This window comes from Scatophagus argus, chromosome 5, assembly GCF_020382885.2.
Source record: "Scatophagus argus isolate fScaArg1 chromosome 5, fScaArg1.pri, whole genome shotgun sequence".
NCBI lineage: Eukaryota > Metazoa > Chordata > Actinopteri > Scatophagidae > Scatophagus > Scatophagus argus.
This window is the reverse complement of record NC_058497.1, coordinates 5,830,384-5,848,084: the sequence shown is the minus strand read 5'-3', so window position 1 is coordinate 5,848,084 and position 17,701 is coordinate 5,830,384. Positions and strand designations below refer to the sequence as shown.

General features: G+C 39.7%; 2 protein-coding genes and 1 long non-coding RNA gene across 3 annotated transcripts; 2 read left to right on the top strand and 1 right to left on the bottom strand.

Annotated features, from left to right (window-relative positions):
• Nucleotides 1-299: 299 nt before the first annotated feature.
• On the bottom strand, nt 300-1,196 carry LOC124058893. Its single transcript, XR_006843337.1, has 3 exons — nt 1,091-1,196; nt 871-941; nt 300-634 (listed from the first exon to the last, which is right to left on the bottom strand). It is a non-coding gene; the product is annotated as an uncharacterized LOC124058893 (long non-coding RNA).
• Nucleotides 1,197-6,425: 5,229 nt separating this feature from the next.
• On the top strand, nt 6,426-9,553 carry dmac2 (distal membrane arm assembly component 2). Its single transcript, XM_046388504.1, has 6 exons — nt 6,426-6,537; nt 6,925-7,115; nt 7,465-7,545; nt 8,241-8,380; nt 8,594-8,756; nt 8,836-9,553. Exons 1-6 carry the CDS (start codon nt 6,520-6,522, stop codon nt 9,008-9,010), a joined length of 768 nt encoding a protein of 255 aa, XP_046244460.1. The 5' UTR covers nt 6,426-6,519; the 3' UTR covers nt 9,011-9,553.
• A 452-nt stretch (nt 9,554-10,005) lies between these two features.
• sirt2 (sirtuin 2 (silent mating type information regulation 2, homolog) 2 (S. cerevisiae)) lies at nt 10,006-17,293 on the top strand. The gene is made up of 16 exons (XM_046388503.1): nt 10,006-10,185; nt 10,344-10,390; nt 10,556-10,604; nt 10,861-10,971; nt 11,131-11,172; nt 11,304-11,410; nt 11,876-11,932; nt 12,084-12,152; nt 12,239-12,368; nt 12,454-12,513; nt 12,715-12,770; nt 12,861-12,937; nt 13,165-13,216; nt 13,335-13,402; nt 14,769-14,835; nt 16,019-17,293. The coding sequence occupies exons 1-16, from the start codon at nt 10,170-10,172 to the stop codon at nt 16,148-16,150; spliced, it is 1,140 nt and encodes a 379-aa protein (XP_046244459.1). The 5' UTR covers nt 10,006-10,169; the 3' UTR covers nt 16,151-17,293.
• The last annotated feature ends 408 nt before the right edge of the window (nt 17,294-17,701 follow it).

Here is a 17,701-nt window from a genome sequence, read left to right as displayed (position 1 = left end):
GATAGATAGATAGATAGATAGATAGATAGATAGATGTACTTTATTGATCCCAGGCTGGGAAATTGCAGAATTATCATATGCAGTTACTTTCTCCTGACTACATGACTTTTACATTACCAAACTAACTGCCAGTGATGAAAATGTAAGCCTTTCAATCTTAAACAGTGTTACAAATTCACACTTTACGTGGTGATAGACCGTTCAGTACTACAAACACACTAGTGTCAGCTGCTGCAAGATAGCTCTCGGACATACGAGCCCTTGACACTTCTTGTGCATACTAAACTGCAGCTGTAAAAGATTGTTTAGAGGTTTTTTTTTCCTGGTCCAGAGTTTGGCATACTGAGGTAATGTAACACAAAAATGTCCTGGCTTTAGCTGATCAATTTTTAGCATTTTGATGTCCCTTATAAAGCTATGAATTATCTCTTATTCTCTTAAGTGAGAATAGTTTACTTGCCTTTTTGCGGGGCCAGGAACGGGAAGCAGATGAGGCAGCAGGGTATCTGCTCTCTTGTTCTCCTCGTGAACTTTTTCCAGTGGGGCCTTGTCTTCTTTTAACTCCACCACTGGGTCAGCTTGGATAGAGGTGTTGGGCTGTTGGGTCCCATCTTGAGTTTTAGTAGGGCTGCAACTAAGTGGAACAAAGAAGATGTTTCTATTGAGTTTGTAATCTGGTTTCATTGACTGGACAGCATTGTGAAAACAGGAAAAGTAAACAGAAGAAGTCATATTAATCTTCATATCAGAGTAGAATTATAATAATGGGAAAATAAAACACAGATTTGTAGCAAAGAACTGCACCGGTGACTAAATGCACAGCGGAGGCAACACTGATTCTATGAAATGAATGTGAACTGAGTCTCGTACCTTCTGTCAGTTTTCCGAGGAGTCTTCTGCTGAGCTTCATCTTCAGTAACTGGAGCAGCGCTATGTTTTTTCTGTTGGAGGTAAAACCAGTTCAAATGGTTCAATAACACAGAGTCAACAGTGAGATGAACTAGAATTAACAATTGATAAGACAACATTCAAGTCCAGGCTAGTTAACACTTGGTTAATGTGAAGTGCTGACACTTTGTGTGAAACATACCCTGCAGCAGCTAAACAGTCTCCAGAAAGTCTTCTTCTTCTTCTTCTTTGTTTGCTGGTTCTCAGGTGGAGGTATAGGGGGACCCTCCGAGGAGGCCACTCTGTGCACAAACACAACTGTTTATTCTACTGTTGGCTTAGTTTTGGATTGTAGAGAAATCACCTCCTTAAAGGAATATGCAGTGTTTTTCCAGGATAAGGACTTAAATTCCCAGTGAGTCTTCTGATGCTGATGAAGCTGACCATCCAGCTCACATGACAGAATCCCTTACCTCTGTGTCTGACTGCAGGGCTGTGTGACAGACTTTGATGGACTTCTGTTGTTTTGCTGAAGGGCAAAAACAAAAATAAGAATAAACTGTGTCAAGCATGTTTTGTGTCCAAGTACAAATGTTACAAGCCTCTAAAATGATTCTGTGAAGCACTTCCTGTGAAACATACCAGTAGATGACCAAAGAGTCTGTTCAACCAATCAGTCTTTCCTTTGTGGTTCTCCACAGGGCCCTTCACTGCAGGAGCTTCTGCGATGGCAACTCTGGTCATACACAGGAACATGATGTGGTTATTTTACTGTCAGCTGATGTGTGAAACAAATGTTATTAATAACTTATATAATACCTAAATATTAGGTATTAATAACGTCGATCATGGCTCTAAACAAATCAAGAAACATTGTTATGAGAACTTGACATATACTCCAAACAGAGACAATGCTTGAAAAAGAATCACATTTCACGTCTCCATTCTCTTTAACACGTACTCTAAATATAAGACACGTACTTGCACACATTTTAAGCATTTTATCAATTAGTCAGCTTAGCTGGTGATGTCATTTGTATGTTGACCTTAAAAATATATGTTGGTAAAACAAAAGGAAACTTAAAGCAATACACAGAGTGTAATGTGGTTAAACATTATATGGAGACCAACCAAAACCCAGCTTCCTCTCTGCTGTTTGTTGGCCCTGAAAAATAATTATTAAACTAATGTCTCACGCACACACACACACACACACATTATATGTACATGTAAAGCTGTTACTTTTACACGTCAATTTAGAACATGTGAGATTTTCCTTTGTTTCCTTTTCATTTCTTTGTAAATTTCTTTCACTTTTTCATACACTTTCCAGTTCTTATTATTATACTATATTTGGATCAAGTTGTTGGAAGCAAATTACAGGTCACTGCACAGGCCTCTCAGGTCACTGACTTTCACAATGACATGGCATCTGAAATACTTCCCTTCTAAAGCTGACTGATGAGAAGTCAGAAACACGTCAAGTATGTTGTGAACGGCCCCATAAAATCCTGCATTTGCAAGCCATTTAATTTGCTATTGACATTGTCATAGAGGACTTCACTCCACTCAAGGCTGTAGTGTTAGATTAAATCATGTTGTAAAGTGGAACAAACAATAAACATATATAAAATCATCCTTTCAATGTATTACTACGTAGTTCAGTACCTTACATCATACTGGTGTCTCTGTGTCAAGAAGTTTACTACGTTCAGAAACAACTTTCTTACCTTCCACAGAAGCTGGAACATTGTCCGCCTTGATCTCCTTCAATATTTTCAGGAGAGATTTTATTTTTCTGTTCACAAAGTGGAAAAAGGAACAAGATACAAGATAACAAATGAAAATCATCGGTCTTCTTTGCCTACGTAAGCCGGCCTCACAACAAAAACTACAACACATTTATCTGTGAGGCCAGAGAGATGTCAGAATTAACTTCAACAACAACATTAACAAGGTCCAAGAGTGTGTAGAAACTACTCAAATGGTGTGCACCTATGACACATACCTTCAGTTTACGGTTAAACATCGCTGTGTTCGATTTTCAGTCGGCAAAACGCGAGTGAACTGTGAGACAACTTGCTCGAAGTGTTTTCAACTACGATCTGCTGAGGTGAACCTAAAGTTGTTTCTGATTCCAGAGAATGACAGTTCTAGAATGTGATGCTTTATAACACAGAGTTCCATCCACTGGGTCTGATAGAATGTGGATAATCCACATTGCAGTGCATGTGAAAGTATATAAAATTGCATATATAAGTATAAAACAGTGCATGACACCATAAAAATTAGTGTAATTTTTATAGTGTAATAGTATAATAATAGTGTTGTAATAATAACTCCAAATATAACAACAGAACACTTAAAGTTGAAAAAGTTGCTGTTCACTTTTATGCACACACATATAGCAACAAAATGTCAGGAATAAAACTAAAATACAGTGTATGTAATTCTTCCACCTGCTTGTGCTTTTTGAATTTACAGTCGATGCAGTCTCCTATCAGCTCCCAGCTGATACGGACTGGTCCCAGAAACTGGTCCCAGTCCATAACACCACCATAAAACCACAAAGTGTAGTTTTAATATTTCTGTTTGTGTACAGATTAAGCAATGAGATGCAGTGTGTTAACTGATGAGTTTAGAGGGGTCGCCGTTTCCCTCTACTTCCAGTCTATATGCTCAGCTAAGTGCACCTGGACTCCAGCTTTGTACTTCATGCACAGAAATGACAGTGATATCGATGACACTATTATCCTTTTAAGATATGAGTAATGTTATTGTGATAGTTATATCTGTAGTACATGATTTTTTGGGCACTTGGGCACAGCAGAAACAACTTGTGATCATCACTGATGTCTGACCATCTTTTAGGCTGATGGTGTACAAGTCCAGAAGTTACAGAGCAACGTTATCTATGATTAAGGTAGATGAATCTTTGTCTCCAAGATCAGTTCTCCTCAACACAATGTATTCTATACTGTTTCCCTAGCCTGTGATTCTTGCTGATTGTTGTAGATTTATGGTGGTGTCTTGAACTGTGGCTGAAACGGAAGGATCTGAGGTCATGGGTGGAGGTTTGAGGGATACAGAAGGTGCAGAAGAAATAATAAATACATATAAAGTGCGTTAAGAATTAATGAAAATGGTTGGAGATAGGAAGAGAATAGCTAAGTCTGACATACCTGTGGAAAATCTTGTCTTCTTCTGTTTTAGGCATCTTTGCTGGCCAGTTCATAGATCAGTTGCCAGGTAGATCTCATTATTGAGATAGGGAGAAAACATTACTGTCTTAAGCCATGACTTGATTCTCTGATCAGTAAGTGGTCATTCAATCACGAGTGAATGTGCAGCATCGCACTAATCAACACCATCTACCACCAATTATCTCTTACATCAGAGTCAGCAAGATTAATCAGAATTCTTAAATATATTATAACAACCAAATGAGCATTTTAATATTAGTCTAAAAGTTTGAAAATTGAGTGCAAAAATGTGTCTATTGTGTTCAGTTTAGGTCAGCAGAGTTGTGTTGAGTTGAAGAGTGTAACAATTACACATTGTGATAAACTAATCTGAAAAACTGAAAATAAAAGCACCTGGAAATGGGCTGCATATTTATACAAGAGTTACAAACAGCACACATTTAAGCCTCATATCAGATTTAAGCTCATGTAAATGTATGAAAAGACAGATTTTCAGCATCTTACTGATATATAACACACATATACAACATCATTTTTCCAATATTTGCAAGAAAAATTCTCCAGAAGTCAGCATTACCACGAACAGCTGAGAGGTCAATGTTGATTTATCTGAGTGGCTACCTGTCACTCAAAGTGACTCCTCCCTTGATTATACATAACTTGAAGGTTTAAAATTATTTCAATGGGTGTATGATTTTTTTAATATAAAAATTCACCCATACAGTTGGAATGAAATGAATAGTAAAATTATTTAGACCAAAACCAATTTGTACCAGTCTGTAAACATGTTTATTTCGGTTGTAACACTGGGGGTTGTTGACATATATTACCAGCAGAACACCAAAAAAGAGCTGTTCCAGTCATTCATGAAGGGGCTCTGAAATGAAGATGAATGTTGAACAACATTTAGAGCATGCGGGGCCAGCTCTAAGGAGAAGGTGCTGAAAGATAACTGCCAGCTGTTCTCACGTTTCTTCATGTCACGCCAGAACAGGCAGTGTGACTTCAAAGAGTCTCGTGACAGTGGGAAGCATCATACACATCAGAGGTGGCTAAAATTCTTCAAGCATAAGTAAACATCCACAGAACCAAGGAGAGATGCAGTGATGGCTCAGCACTGATCAATGCTCTACTTCCAAGCACCACAAAGAAATTTGATGACAATATTAGTGATTTCACTCAGAAGGTGGACAAAAGGGTGGACATAGCATTTGAAGTGTACAAGAAGTTAAATATGACTTCTGAAGCCAGCTTGAAACAGGGACAAGGAATAAGAAGAAGAGTGCCAGGAACCAGGATAGTCTGGGGCCAGTCTACCATCTCCAGACCAGACACTAGCGGTAATGCTGACTTTGGTGTGGACACAGAAAGGAGAGAAGATACAGATATGCTGGTCAGCGTTACTCCAGTAGTCAGCTGTCAGCAGGTGGAAATGCAAGTCCTTTCACTTAGAGTTTCCATGCTAAGAACTCTGCAGCTGTATATAAGAACAGTGGCAACTTTCACATATGAATAGCCGTGAACATGCAGGCAGGCCTTCAGCAGTTTAAACCCAGATCAGTACAGCTAGGCTGGCATTCAACTAGTAAAAGATAGTAAAACAAATATTTTAGAACATTTTGAAACACACAATTTGAAAGCAAGATCATTCGAATTCACATATTACCGCTATGCCACTCATATTTCTATTAAATATAAAGTCAACTTTGAGAGGTCAAATTGGCAGCCTTTGGATTTTGAAAAGACCAGTTGGGCAGAAATCCACTCCGCTACACTCCAATGACATTTGCAACACACTGGGCAGTCAGTCTGTTGTAAATTGTAGTGCTGTGCAGTGTCTCTAATAACATTCAAAATATTCAGTTGTTTTCATTTGTTTTACTTGTAAAAATAACTGATGCAAATACACCTTCATCAACTTTAGCAAAATTCAATAACTTATTTAACTATTTAACTTAATTATTTAACATTATACCTTGTATTTAGTCCAGCCAATCAGTTTTAGAGTGTAGAGGGGTCTTATACTGTGTTTTCAGAGAGTAATGGGACTACCTTTTTTGAATGGTGCCTTTAAAGTTTTACGCAGTTGGTTCATTTACTATGCAGGCCTGGCTGACCCACTACTCAAAGTACTTCATCAGTAAGCATTCACTCATTCACAAACACGTGCCTACACGGGTGGGAGAGACTTCCATGCAATGTGCCACCTCTCATCGGGAGTCCCTTATAAAGGGAAGGGGCTCCACTGAGGCTGCTTGTACACAGGGCTGGGATTTCTGTGCTGCACTCATTCGTTTGTCTCAGGTGGCATCAGGTGCATCTGGACAGTACTGCTGGAGCGACACTCAGCGGTTGACAAGATGAACAACAGCAGAAATGCGGAGGTGAAACTTTTGTCTCTCGCGACTTTCCGTTGAGCAACGCTATCATGTCTGCCCCCATTATGGTGAGATACCCTTCAGATTTCGAATAATTACTACACTTACACGTCTAATTTAAAACATTTTATTAAATCCGTGTAAATGTCCACTAATAGCCAGTTTGAAGACCGCGTTTACGCTCGGATGATACGCTGATAGCGTACGTTAAGTTAGTAACGTGTTAGAAGTCAGTATGTTGACCGGTTGGAGTGTGGTGTAAACGCTATTTTAAGTTATTGTTTGGGCAGTTTAGCTCCTCTTTCATTTTTTTTCTAACAGCGGAGGGAATGTTTTTATAGACAGCTCGTGTCTTTTTTTCCTAGTACTCTCTTCGTAAACTTGAAGTAACAAGAACTTGAGGACACTGGTTACTGCATCCTATGTGCTCTCTCTCTCTCTCTCTGTCTCTACAGTCTCTGCTGAGATGTTGCCAGCGGTCGGCTCTCCTCATCACGGCAAGGCGACCTCGGAGCTCCAGCACGATGTCTCCGCCTCCTCTGCACAAGAGGATTCTCCTCTTCCTCACCCAGCGTTTCTATGATGTGGAGATGTTCCTGAACTGGAGCTCACGGCTGAGGAGGAGGAGGATTCTGAAGAAGAATGCGTAAGGAACATCTGACTGTCTTGAACCTGAAGGTGCATCCATGGCACAGCAGCTGGTGGTATCTGTTGCTGGGTAGCTGAAACAAAGTTAATGACATGCAAAGCAGCTGTTCTCAGGTGTGACTGAGGCAGATCCAAAGCTGTTGTCAAATGCCTGATAAATGCACACATTTCTTTCCAATATTGCAAAAAATTTGTGCACTAATGTAAAGTCTGTACAATTACCACTGAGCACATCATGAAAACTTATGAGCTGAATGTGTGTGTAACGGGTAGCTATGACAGGGTGTTTTAAGTCCATTTCTGATGCTCTTTGTCCTCCACTGACTTTTCTTTGCTGTCTTCCACAGTTACTATGGTTACACCGAGAGGTTTTATGGGCCACACATAGCAGCAGCGTATTATATCTTGCGTATGCAGGGAGGATTTCGGTAAGTAACTTGTTCATTGTTACTGCCCTGTCATCTGTCATGTGGATACACTGTACACAAATACACAAATTCCTGCAGATATAAGCCTTTAGACAGAACATATTTAATTACAACCACTAAAAATGTCATGACAAGACGCAGCAACTGTTTTCTGAACCTGCTATGTGTGCGTGCGTTCGGCATTGTGCTACCTGTTTTTCTGTATGAACTGTAATTTATTATAGGGCTTCTAGTAATGATTGTTTTAGTTAATAATCAAGCTTCTGTTTGTTTTCTCCACAAATCAATTAACAGTTTGGTTTATAACATGCCCAAGAAAAAATGCATTGTTGCTTAAAATATGTGTATTAATAGTTAATAATCATTAATAAGTGATTTTCTGGTGATCAACCAATTCATGTGGGATTGTCTTTAACTTTCTTTTTGCTGTCAGCTGGCTGTCAGACTCTGCATATTTGCATTTGATGTTGTTCAAATATTACATGTTTTGTATGCAGCATTGCATTTTGCACTATATCTGCATGCAATCTGTAATAATGTAGCAAAGATAAGGATTTAATAGTCATGTCTCAAATGTGACACTATAATCCAGTTTCCTTAACTAATTTCGTTCCACTCATGTTCTACGTGTGTGAAATGACAATAAAGCTCCTTGAATCCTTGAATCCATGAGATGGTCTGTGTTGTCTGCTCAGGTTTGTTGGCCAGACAGAATGGTTCCGTGCAGACCAGAGGGGCAAGTTTAATTGGGACTTCCTTAATCACAAAGACACACACCTTGAGGAAGTAGACATGAGCTACACACTCATCAATTACATGGGACTGGGGAACCTAGGTAATGAGCTCCAACTCAGCCTTGTTGTTTTTTCTTTTCAAAATTGTTTTAAATTGAATGCCTTTATTGACACAGTACGTTTGCATACACAACTGTATGCTGTAACCTAAGTTTCTCTTTGTCAGGCACATTAATTAATGATAATTCAGATGGTAATTCAATGATACTTAGAATGTAAGTTCAGAGTTTCTGATCTGCTTTTTCCTCCCTCAGAGGGGCAGCGATCTTTGCGGACCCTGTTGTTACGAGGATGTCCTGAGGTGGATGACTGGTTCCTGGCCAGGCTCCATGTGTTGCAGGATTCTCTCGAGGAGTTGGACATCTCTCACTGTCCACGCATCACTGCAGGCGGTCTGGCTGCACTCAGGAATCTCAGGTAATCACCCAAACACTCACAACATAACATAGTTATTATTACCAAACCCTAAGTTTTGTGTGGTGCGTGTGTGTTGCAGAGGACTGCGCCGTCTGGATGTGTCGTCCCTGCCGCAGATTTCAAGTCCTGGGTTGGTTATTGTCCTGCTGGAGGAGATGTTACCACAGTGCCATATCACTGCTACTGGGTACGACCTCAGTCTGAGGCAGGAGAGAGGAGAGGGGACTGAGGAGAAACTGCAAGGACACAGGTAGACAGGGATGGGAATCACAGTAATCAAGAGACTTGGTTCAGAAAGTGTGTCTGCAGAGAGAGCTCTGCTGTCATCAGTTCACTGACAGAAAAGACGCTGACAGGTTAAAGAGACATGCTGAGGGAACACCTGACATAAGATAGGAGAGGCAATCTGATTTTAGCAGCAATACAGCCATCACAGTTTACTTTCACTATTGGACCACACAGGTTTGGTTAACACAGAGAAAGCCCAGCATAGGAAAACCTGAATTATCCAATTATCCTGAATTAATAAGTGTGGAGCAAAAATGTACTGCCTCAGGTTGATTTGATTATTTGACATTAACATCTAAGGTATATTTATCATAGTCTGCTTGTGTTTTTTTTCCTCCTCTTGCTGTCAGGAGTGCACTTTCATGATTTTAAAAATAAATATCAAGAATTGTGAGAACCATGCCTGTCTCCAGCAAATTACACTTATGTATATGTGGTAGTGATTTTCTTTGCTGAAATGTAAATATGATTGTAAATGTACTCAATAAAGATTGTATTGTTCAGTGCCATGCTTAATGTACATTTATGTCTTTGCTTGTGAATCCACAAGACAACGAAAACTATTTGGCCACACATGGAGTGTGTCTGCATGTATTCCTAATCCTCACTGTGGAAGCTTATGTGAGGAAAATAAAGCCAATAATCCAGTATGAGCTTTGTACTGCAGCAGTGTCAGTCCCCATAGTGGGTGGATGAAGACGCCAGTAAGACTGGGGGACGAGACTGAATGGGGATGAAGAAATCACTACTACTTTTGTATGTAAAGATACTATCTGCAATGATTTTGTAGTCATTAGTTAAAAGAGCTTTTCTTGCGTGCTGCTTTCGCTGAGCACCACATTTTGGCTAGTATTGCTTATTTTTAAAGTAGCACGCAAAACAAAAATTACTGAAACATCATTTGTCACGGTGACATTTAACGAGAAGTCAGATGTGCTATAGGAACCAATTATGCCATGAGAACTGGGTCACAACAAACACGGACGGTGTTTCTGGCGGACAACAACAAGACCTCTCAGCTGAGTGCTAGCAACAGTAAATGCCTGTCGTAACTTCGTAAAAGCTGGGACTTAAATTTATGTCACCCGGAATCTTGGGTTGGAAGGGGTCACAGTAGACGGATAAATGTCTGATGCTTCAGGTAGGATAACTGTCTGATGTGAAAATTGAGTTACAACTTTGGGTTCATAGGGCGCTAGCTCGCCTTGCTAGCTGTACAGCTAACATGACTGTTTGAGTTACATGGGGGAATGTTTGTTGAACCGTGGTTTGACGCGGTATTTAATTTTGAATTTGTAGAACTTCCTAAAAAAGAAGAAGAGGAGGAGGTTGCGCCCGAATCAGAGGTAAGAAAAACAGCTAAGGCTTAGCAGGTAACGTTAGTTAGGGTTAGCTGGTTGTCACAGCCATCGTCTGACATAGCAGGTATTGTTACCGCAGATCTCAGATGAAGACAAAGCCCATTCACAACAGTGTCACTTGTATTAATGTCAATATTGTGTCCTTTGTAGGATCAGTCTGACGACAGCAGTGAAGAAGAGGCTGCAGGAGACACACAGAGTATGTGAAAATAATAAATGGTATCCGAAAGTGGTGCACAAAAACTAAAAACAACATTACACTGTTTTGCAAGTGTTGTCTAGTTCATATGACACTTGGTACGTGACTCATACACATGCTATACACATGACATTAATGTATTGTTTCCTGAATTCTTAATGTTTTGTAATTGAGTCTTTTGTTATTGAATTTATTTGCATGCATAGTATTCTGCTTAAATATGTCATCACCTGGTTCTCCACTGTGTTCCCGGCAGTGGACTTCCTGCGTAACCTCTTCTCCAGCACCCTGGGCCTCGGCTCACCAGACAAAGTTCTGGATGAGCTGACTCTAGAGGGAGTGGCACGATACATAAAGAGTGGTAAATGTGAGTCCCTGTCTGCATTCATTCAGCTCATCTTTTATTTCTGACCACAGGTTAATGATTTACTTCCACATACAGTGCAAGCCTCTTATAATAATGTGTGTGTGTGATTTTTTTTTTTTTAAATTGATTAAAGTTAGAAATTTTTCTGCATCCACACAGGTAAAAACATCCTATGCATGGTAGGAGCAGGAATTTCCACATGTGAGTATCTCCAGTTTGGATATCACAGAAAAAAAAAAAATCAAACTGCTTTCATTAGTCAGTGTTGGTAAAGTCGGTAAATTTTTGTTTAATTCTTAATCTCCCACCCTCAACACCATCTCTACCCAAAGCGGCTGGGATCCCTGATTTCCGCTCACCAGGAACTGGCCTGTATGCAAACTTGCAGAAGTATGACTTGCCTTACCCAGAGGCCATCTTCCAGATAGATTACTTTAAGGTGTGTGAAAGAAACTTTGAAGCTTGTTTGAAACTTTGAGGAATGACACACATCAGTAAATAACAGCTTTCCCAGGGGGCTCAAAAATTCTTGACAGTTTTCAGTTATTAGAATTTAAACTAGACTAGACTGTGTTCAGTGTTAAATATAATGTGATTAATCAACAGTTTAACTAAGAAGTGTCTTGGGTTTCTGTTTTTGCTCTAATCTAATGGCAAATGCCAAGAATATGCAAATTAGGTTGTTCCTTTTACGAAGACGCTCTGAAAGTCTTTGAACAGTCACTCAGTGCGGGGACCTTAGTATAGACCACACCACACCAGCTTTAGTGTACACTTGCAAAGTCATCTTTGCAAGTGTACAAGTGTACACTAAAGCTGGTCGCCTGTGTTGTGGTTTGAGGCAGTGCGTAATCTAGTCTTCACTATCTCTACAATAAAATGTGACATTTTTCTTTGTTCTCAGAAACATCCAGAGCCTTTCTTCGCCTTGGCCAAGGAGCTATACCCAGGACAGTTTAAGGTACATAACATTTCTATTTGCCTTATAGACCTCAAATAAATGTTGGAAATGTAATCATGAAATCAAAATATATCACAACATTGAGAACAGAAAACAATCAATGGCCTCATAGTTGTTTACTGTCTTGCGGTTGACTTTTATTGGTGTTTAGCCGACAGTCTGTCACTACTTCATGAAACTGCTGAAAGACAAGGGACTCCTGAGACGCTGCTACTCACAGGTAGGAAAAAAACAGCTAACATCTGTACCTCACACACTGTACACTGAAATTTTTGTACTGGCATTAATATGTGTGTGTTCATTCAGAATATAGACACTCTGGAGCGTGTGGCCGGCCTTGAAGGAGACGATCTGATTGAAGCTCATGGAACGTTCTACACATCCCACTGTGTCAGCTTCTGCTGCCGCAAAGAGTACAACCTGGATTGGATGAAAGGTGTCTTTTGCTTTGGTTAGCCTTTACATGTTGGAGCGTGGGATTATTACAGCAAGTTGCTTAACCTCCTTCATCTGCTTTGCAGATAAAATCTTTTCTGATGACGTTCCTCGGTGTGAAAAATGCCAAAGTTTGGTCAAGCCAGGTCAGTGGTGTCTGTCTGTTGTGTTTATAATTTTCTGTTGTTTCTATGCTACTTATGTGTCTCATGTAATTCTCTTATTCATTGTACTTCCCTAAAAGACCAACTAATCTTACATTACAAACATGACTGCTGGATAGCTGTGTCACCAAATATCTGAGTACTTCTTTGTCCCGCTGTGATCCTTGCTTGTTATTCACCCAGATATTGTCTTCTTTGGAGAAAATCTACCTGTCCGGTTCTTCACTTCGATGAAAATGGTGAGCATGCATACAGGTTTGAAGAGAATGTGATGCGACACCACTGCAGCAATAACCTCTTAACTCTCACCATCATCATCTTCCTGTCAGGACTTTCCTCGCTGTGATCTTCTCATCATCATGGGGACATCTCTGCAGGTCCAACCATTTGCAAGTCTAGTCAGCAGGTACTTTGGATCAAGTTTCATATTTTTGAAAGCAGTAATAACCTGGCAGGATACTGCAGTCTAGCAGCCAGGAGACTGTCCTGTAATATGAAAGATTCAGACATGTTTCCAGTAGTAATCTGGTCATGAGGTGTCCTATTACTGGAGATTGATCTGTTTAAAAGCATCAACTGTATTACTGAAATAATGTTTAAGGAATTATTTGTTCTCTCTTTTCTTTCTTTCAGGGTTTCAAAAAGTTGCCCCAGACTGCTCATCAATATGGAGAAGGCAGGGCAGGTGGGCCCACACCCTTTCATCAACCACTTTCTGCCTTTGTCCTTTTATTCTTCCATCATAGATGTTTTTTCTTAGTATCTATGTCAGTGCATCATTGTTTGTGTGTTTCTCTGTGCAGGCTGATCCTCTGCTCGGTTTGTTGGGATTTGGAGGAGGGATGGACTTTGACTCAGACAAGGCGTACAGGTAGTACAGAAAGTATTTGGAAAACTTTTCATAATTGATCAAGTGGACCAGAATTATCAGTTATCAGTGTTTGATATTTCTTGTTTTATATTATGTGTATCACTTTAGAAGAAGAACAGCTGACCTAAAAATGAAAATTCACTCATTATTTACTCACCCCGATGTCAAAGCAAAGTTGACTAAAATTTCTTCGACGACAAAAAATTTGTGGAGCTTCACAGCATTCTCATCAACCATTGAAAAAAGGCTCCATACCACTCATCTGGCTTATCCAAATCTCTGGAAGCCCAGAGATCCCAAATTGTTTGGAACAGAAATTATTTGCATGCTATATTTTAAGCCGAAATGATCAGAAGCATGCTGGTTTCTGTTTGTAGGTGGTTTGTGGTCATAGTCACACTGACAAATCACATTTGAGCAGGTTTTAGTTGTGTGTATGTGGAGAGCAAAAGAGGCCAAAAGTTTAGCACAGTTTAGCTGTGTAATTCATCTGCTTACCAAAATATTGTCTGGACCTCAATGTAGGAGTATTACTTTTAGTGCAACAGTTTAACATAGTGGTACTGATGCTGTTATCAAAATAAAAGATCTGAGTACATTTCCAACACTGCAAGTCACAGAATCTCACCAAATACGATGTAACACATAAATTGCCAGTTTTATTAAATGTAGAAAGCAACTTTGTGTTCATAAGACCTGTAGTAGTCATGTAAACACAGACCTGACAGCTTGGCTAAAACGTGGCAGAATTTGGGCTGACTCTGAAAATTTAGTTAACATCTAATCAAATAAAATACCAACATCACATACTTAACATTTACTTTGCTTACGTGATAGGATATTATGTGTCTCACTAGCTGTGTAATAACGAGGAAACTCAATCACTGAAAAACATAATTTTACAAAAATGTTCTACACTTATCATTTGCCATTTGGACCCAGAGGCCAAATCGTCATCAGACGATAGCCGGTGGGTTCTCAGGTTGGGTCAGTGGTTGACTGAATTTTCATTCTCAGGTGAACTGTTCCTTTAAACTGACTTTTTCCAGTTTACCTTAGCACACCAGAGGGTGCCAAAGCACTGTCCATGATGATGATTTAATTTGCGCTGTACTACATTTCTGCGATTCTTTGCATAATTACATGCTAAATGTAGTTGCGTAATAACTCGCATGCTCAGTAATCATCCATTTGCTTATTTTTAAACAGCTGTCTTGTGTAAAGTGCATACGAGTCGTTTATCAACAGCTTAATAGGCGTTAAAGAATAATATATTAAAATTTGGTGCGACAGCTAGTGTTGTGATATTTATGTGCATGAAGCTCTATCCAAGTTTTAACACGGTGACCTTTTTTCTTCTCTGCAGAGATGTAGCTCACATTAGCACATGTGATGATGGCTGTTTGGCTCTCGCTGACCTGTTGGGATGGAAGGTAAGACACGCAAACATCTTTCATAGACCCTGTGCTTATTTCACGTCATACTTCCTGTTTGACCACAGTCCATTTACTACAGAACAGTGAGTCCAATATACCTGCAGCTGTCACTCAGATACAGTGTATAATCGCTATTTCCCTCGAAGGGGTCTCTAAAGTTACACACAAGCTCATTTCTGATGGTGTGATACTGTTGGGTTATGCGTTACACCTCTCAGTCCATCATTTCCTCTCTCTCATTTAATTTTATTTGTCCAATTTTAATTTATTACTTTAGGCTCTCACCTAAGCTCAACACATATTGCAAGTGTTGCATTTTAACAGGAACAAATAGCTTGTTCATGTGTCAGCCGCTCAGTATTGTCAACTCTTAGCAGGATTGAATGGATACATCAGTACAGTAAGTCATAAAAGTTCCATCTGGCAACACATTTAAGCTCAAACTAATTAACACATTGTGTCTAGATTGTTTAGTGCGTACAAAAAGACAAGTGCAAAACACACAACTTATGGTGTTATTTATAGCTGGATGATGGAAGTATTTCATACTGAACTACATCTGGTTGCAGTGACTTCCTTGAAACACAGATACTGCACCATGTAACCACAGAATGTTAAGTTTGTGTACAGATCACAAAATAAGATGGGCCTCATGATAGTCCGGTTTGCATGTTACAAGTATACCCTCCTTCCTGCTGGCACATGTTTAATAGTTCGTGTTTAAACCTGAGACTGTGTGCCTCCTCACATCTAAGTCTCACAAAGAAAGCAAATAAGCCTTATTGTTCTTTGGACACTCAAGAGACTGAAGTTATTTACCATATTAGTAATACATTTCTAGAATTATCTAATATACAGTAACGCTTCAAAACATAATATAATCTAACTGTTTAGTGCACAGCGTATTTGCGGTTGTGACAAAGTGTTGTTGGTGTTGAACTGCAGCAGAAGCACTAAAGGTGAGAGCTTTTGAAATGTCAGGCTAACCTATTTCTGATTTTCCTGTGTGAATGTGGTCCCCGGAGACCAGTGCAGAGGGACTTCTCAATAAAGTCAATACATGCGCTGTTTTTTTCTAATTGTTTATTTTTGCAGTCACTGGTTTGTTCACCACTCTGTCCTCCATGTCTCCAGGGGTTACTCATGTTAGATCCCTTGTTTTGCCTTCACCTCTTTGCAGGCAGAGCTGGAAGAATTGGTCAAACGGGAACACGCCAGGATTGACAGTCAGGACAAGAGCAGTGAGAGCAAAGGAGCTGCAGCCAAGGCGAGCTCTGCATCAGTGGCACCAGAGCCCAAAAAGGAAGAGTAACATGTTAAAAAGCTCCCTTTTTCAGAAAAGCCACTGCAGTGATGTCACAGATTGGAGTTGGCCCTTAAAGAGGGATTATGATACCGTGGTTTTTGTTTGGACGTGAAGTTCATTTTCCATCTGCGGAATCTATGAATTTTTTTGTCTCACAGGACATCCCTGTGTTTTATGCTCCTGTATTTTTGTTAATTATTTGCACTTTACTGACACTAACCTACTTTTCTTTTTTGCATTAGCTCGCATCTGTCTCGGCTGTATATTTGTTTCTGAGGCAGTTAAACAATGCATTGGCAGATTTTCCTACAATAGATAGTGGCTTTGTCATCTGTGTTTCAGCAACACGCATTTACAGGAAGGTGGTTAATACCACCAGTGCCCCGGCAGGTGATTCTGCTCCATTATAGGGCAAGCACAGTATTGTCCTCAAACTAACTGTTAAACACATCTGATCATTTTGGCCGAGCCACTTCAGCTCTCTTCACTTTATTTTAATTTTCCTCAAAAGGTAGTCCAGCTGTTGTAAATTTAATCTGTTATCTTTTTCTCCAAACCAATGTTGGCCTGATTGGTCAGTGACTTCATAAAAGTACTTCCTGGTAGGTAAACTGAGGTTGTTGTAAATATAGGACAATAGTTTTGGTCAGTAATTGTATAATTGGTTATGTAGAACTTTTAAAATGTTTAATTAATAGTGTTTTTCATGTTAATCTTCTGCTCCTGGTTTGGTTTGACTTCTAATTGACTTCTAATTGACTTGACTTCGTAATTTCTTTTAACACAACATTTTCATTTTAAGATGTTAATGCAACAAAAACCGTACATGATATACATGATACACAAAATAATTGTAACTTTGCTGTCAGGACCTGAGTTGGTCCTTAGTTGATTTTTTCCTTTTAGATCTTTGAGGATAGATTAAGTGCCGCAGGCACACAAGAAGGATAAAAGACAAAATTGTTAAAATAAGGTGTAATAAAGTACAAGAAGGTGTTTCATGGAAAACTATGGAGGCTGTTTGAAAAAGCATGAAGTGTTAATGAAATAAAAAATATGGGGGGTGTATACCATTACATGACTATTTGTGCAAAAATAATGGAAAACTATTTAAAAGGTCCTGCAATAAATCTGACTTTCTTTTTTAAAGCTGATAATGTTCACTTCTGTTGAGACAGTGACAGAGAGGAGCCTATCCCAGCTGACTATGGGCGAGAGACGGGCTTCCCCCTGGATTGGTCGCCGGTCAGTCGCAGGGCCGACACACCAAGACAGACAGCCACACACTCACACCTAGGGCAAATGTGGAGTAGCCAATTAACCTAATGTGCGTGTTTTTGGGATTTGGGGGACGCCAGAGTACCCAGAGAAAGCCCACACAGGGAGAACATGCTAACTCCACACAGAAGGGCCCAGACCAGGATTCAAACCTGGAACCCTCTTGCTGTGAGGCAACAGTGCTAACCACTGCACCACCGTGCCATCCTCATACTTATACGGGATTGTGGGAGTATGATGAGAAAAGCAAAAACATACAAAAATATAGGATTACATCAT

Bases quoted from the DNA above. Each gene is read 5' to 3' on its own strand.
- dmac2 (XM_046388504.1), top strand. The intron at 7,116-7,464 runs GTAAGGAACATC...TGTCTTCCACAG, and splicing joins AGGATTCTGAAGAAGAATGC to TTACTATGGTTACACCGAGA. The intron at 7,546-8,240 runs GTAAGTAACTTG...TTGTCTGCTCAG, and splicing joins CGTATGCAGGGAGGATTTCG to GTTTGTTGGCCAGACAGAAT.
- sirt2 (XM_046388503.1), top strand. The intron at 10,391-10,555 runs GTAAGAAAAACA...TGTCCTTTGTAG, and splicing joins AGGTTGCGCCCGAATCAGAG to GATCAGTCTGACGACAGCAG. The intron at 12,369-12,453 runs GTGTCTTTTGCT...TCTGCTTTGCAG, and splicing joins CAACCTGGATTGGATGAAAG to ATAAAATCTTTTCTGATGAC.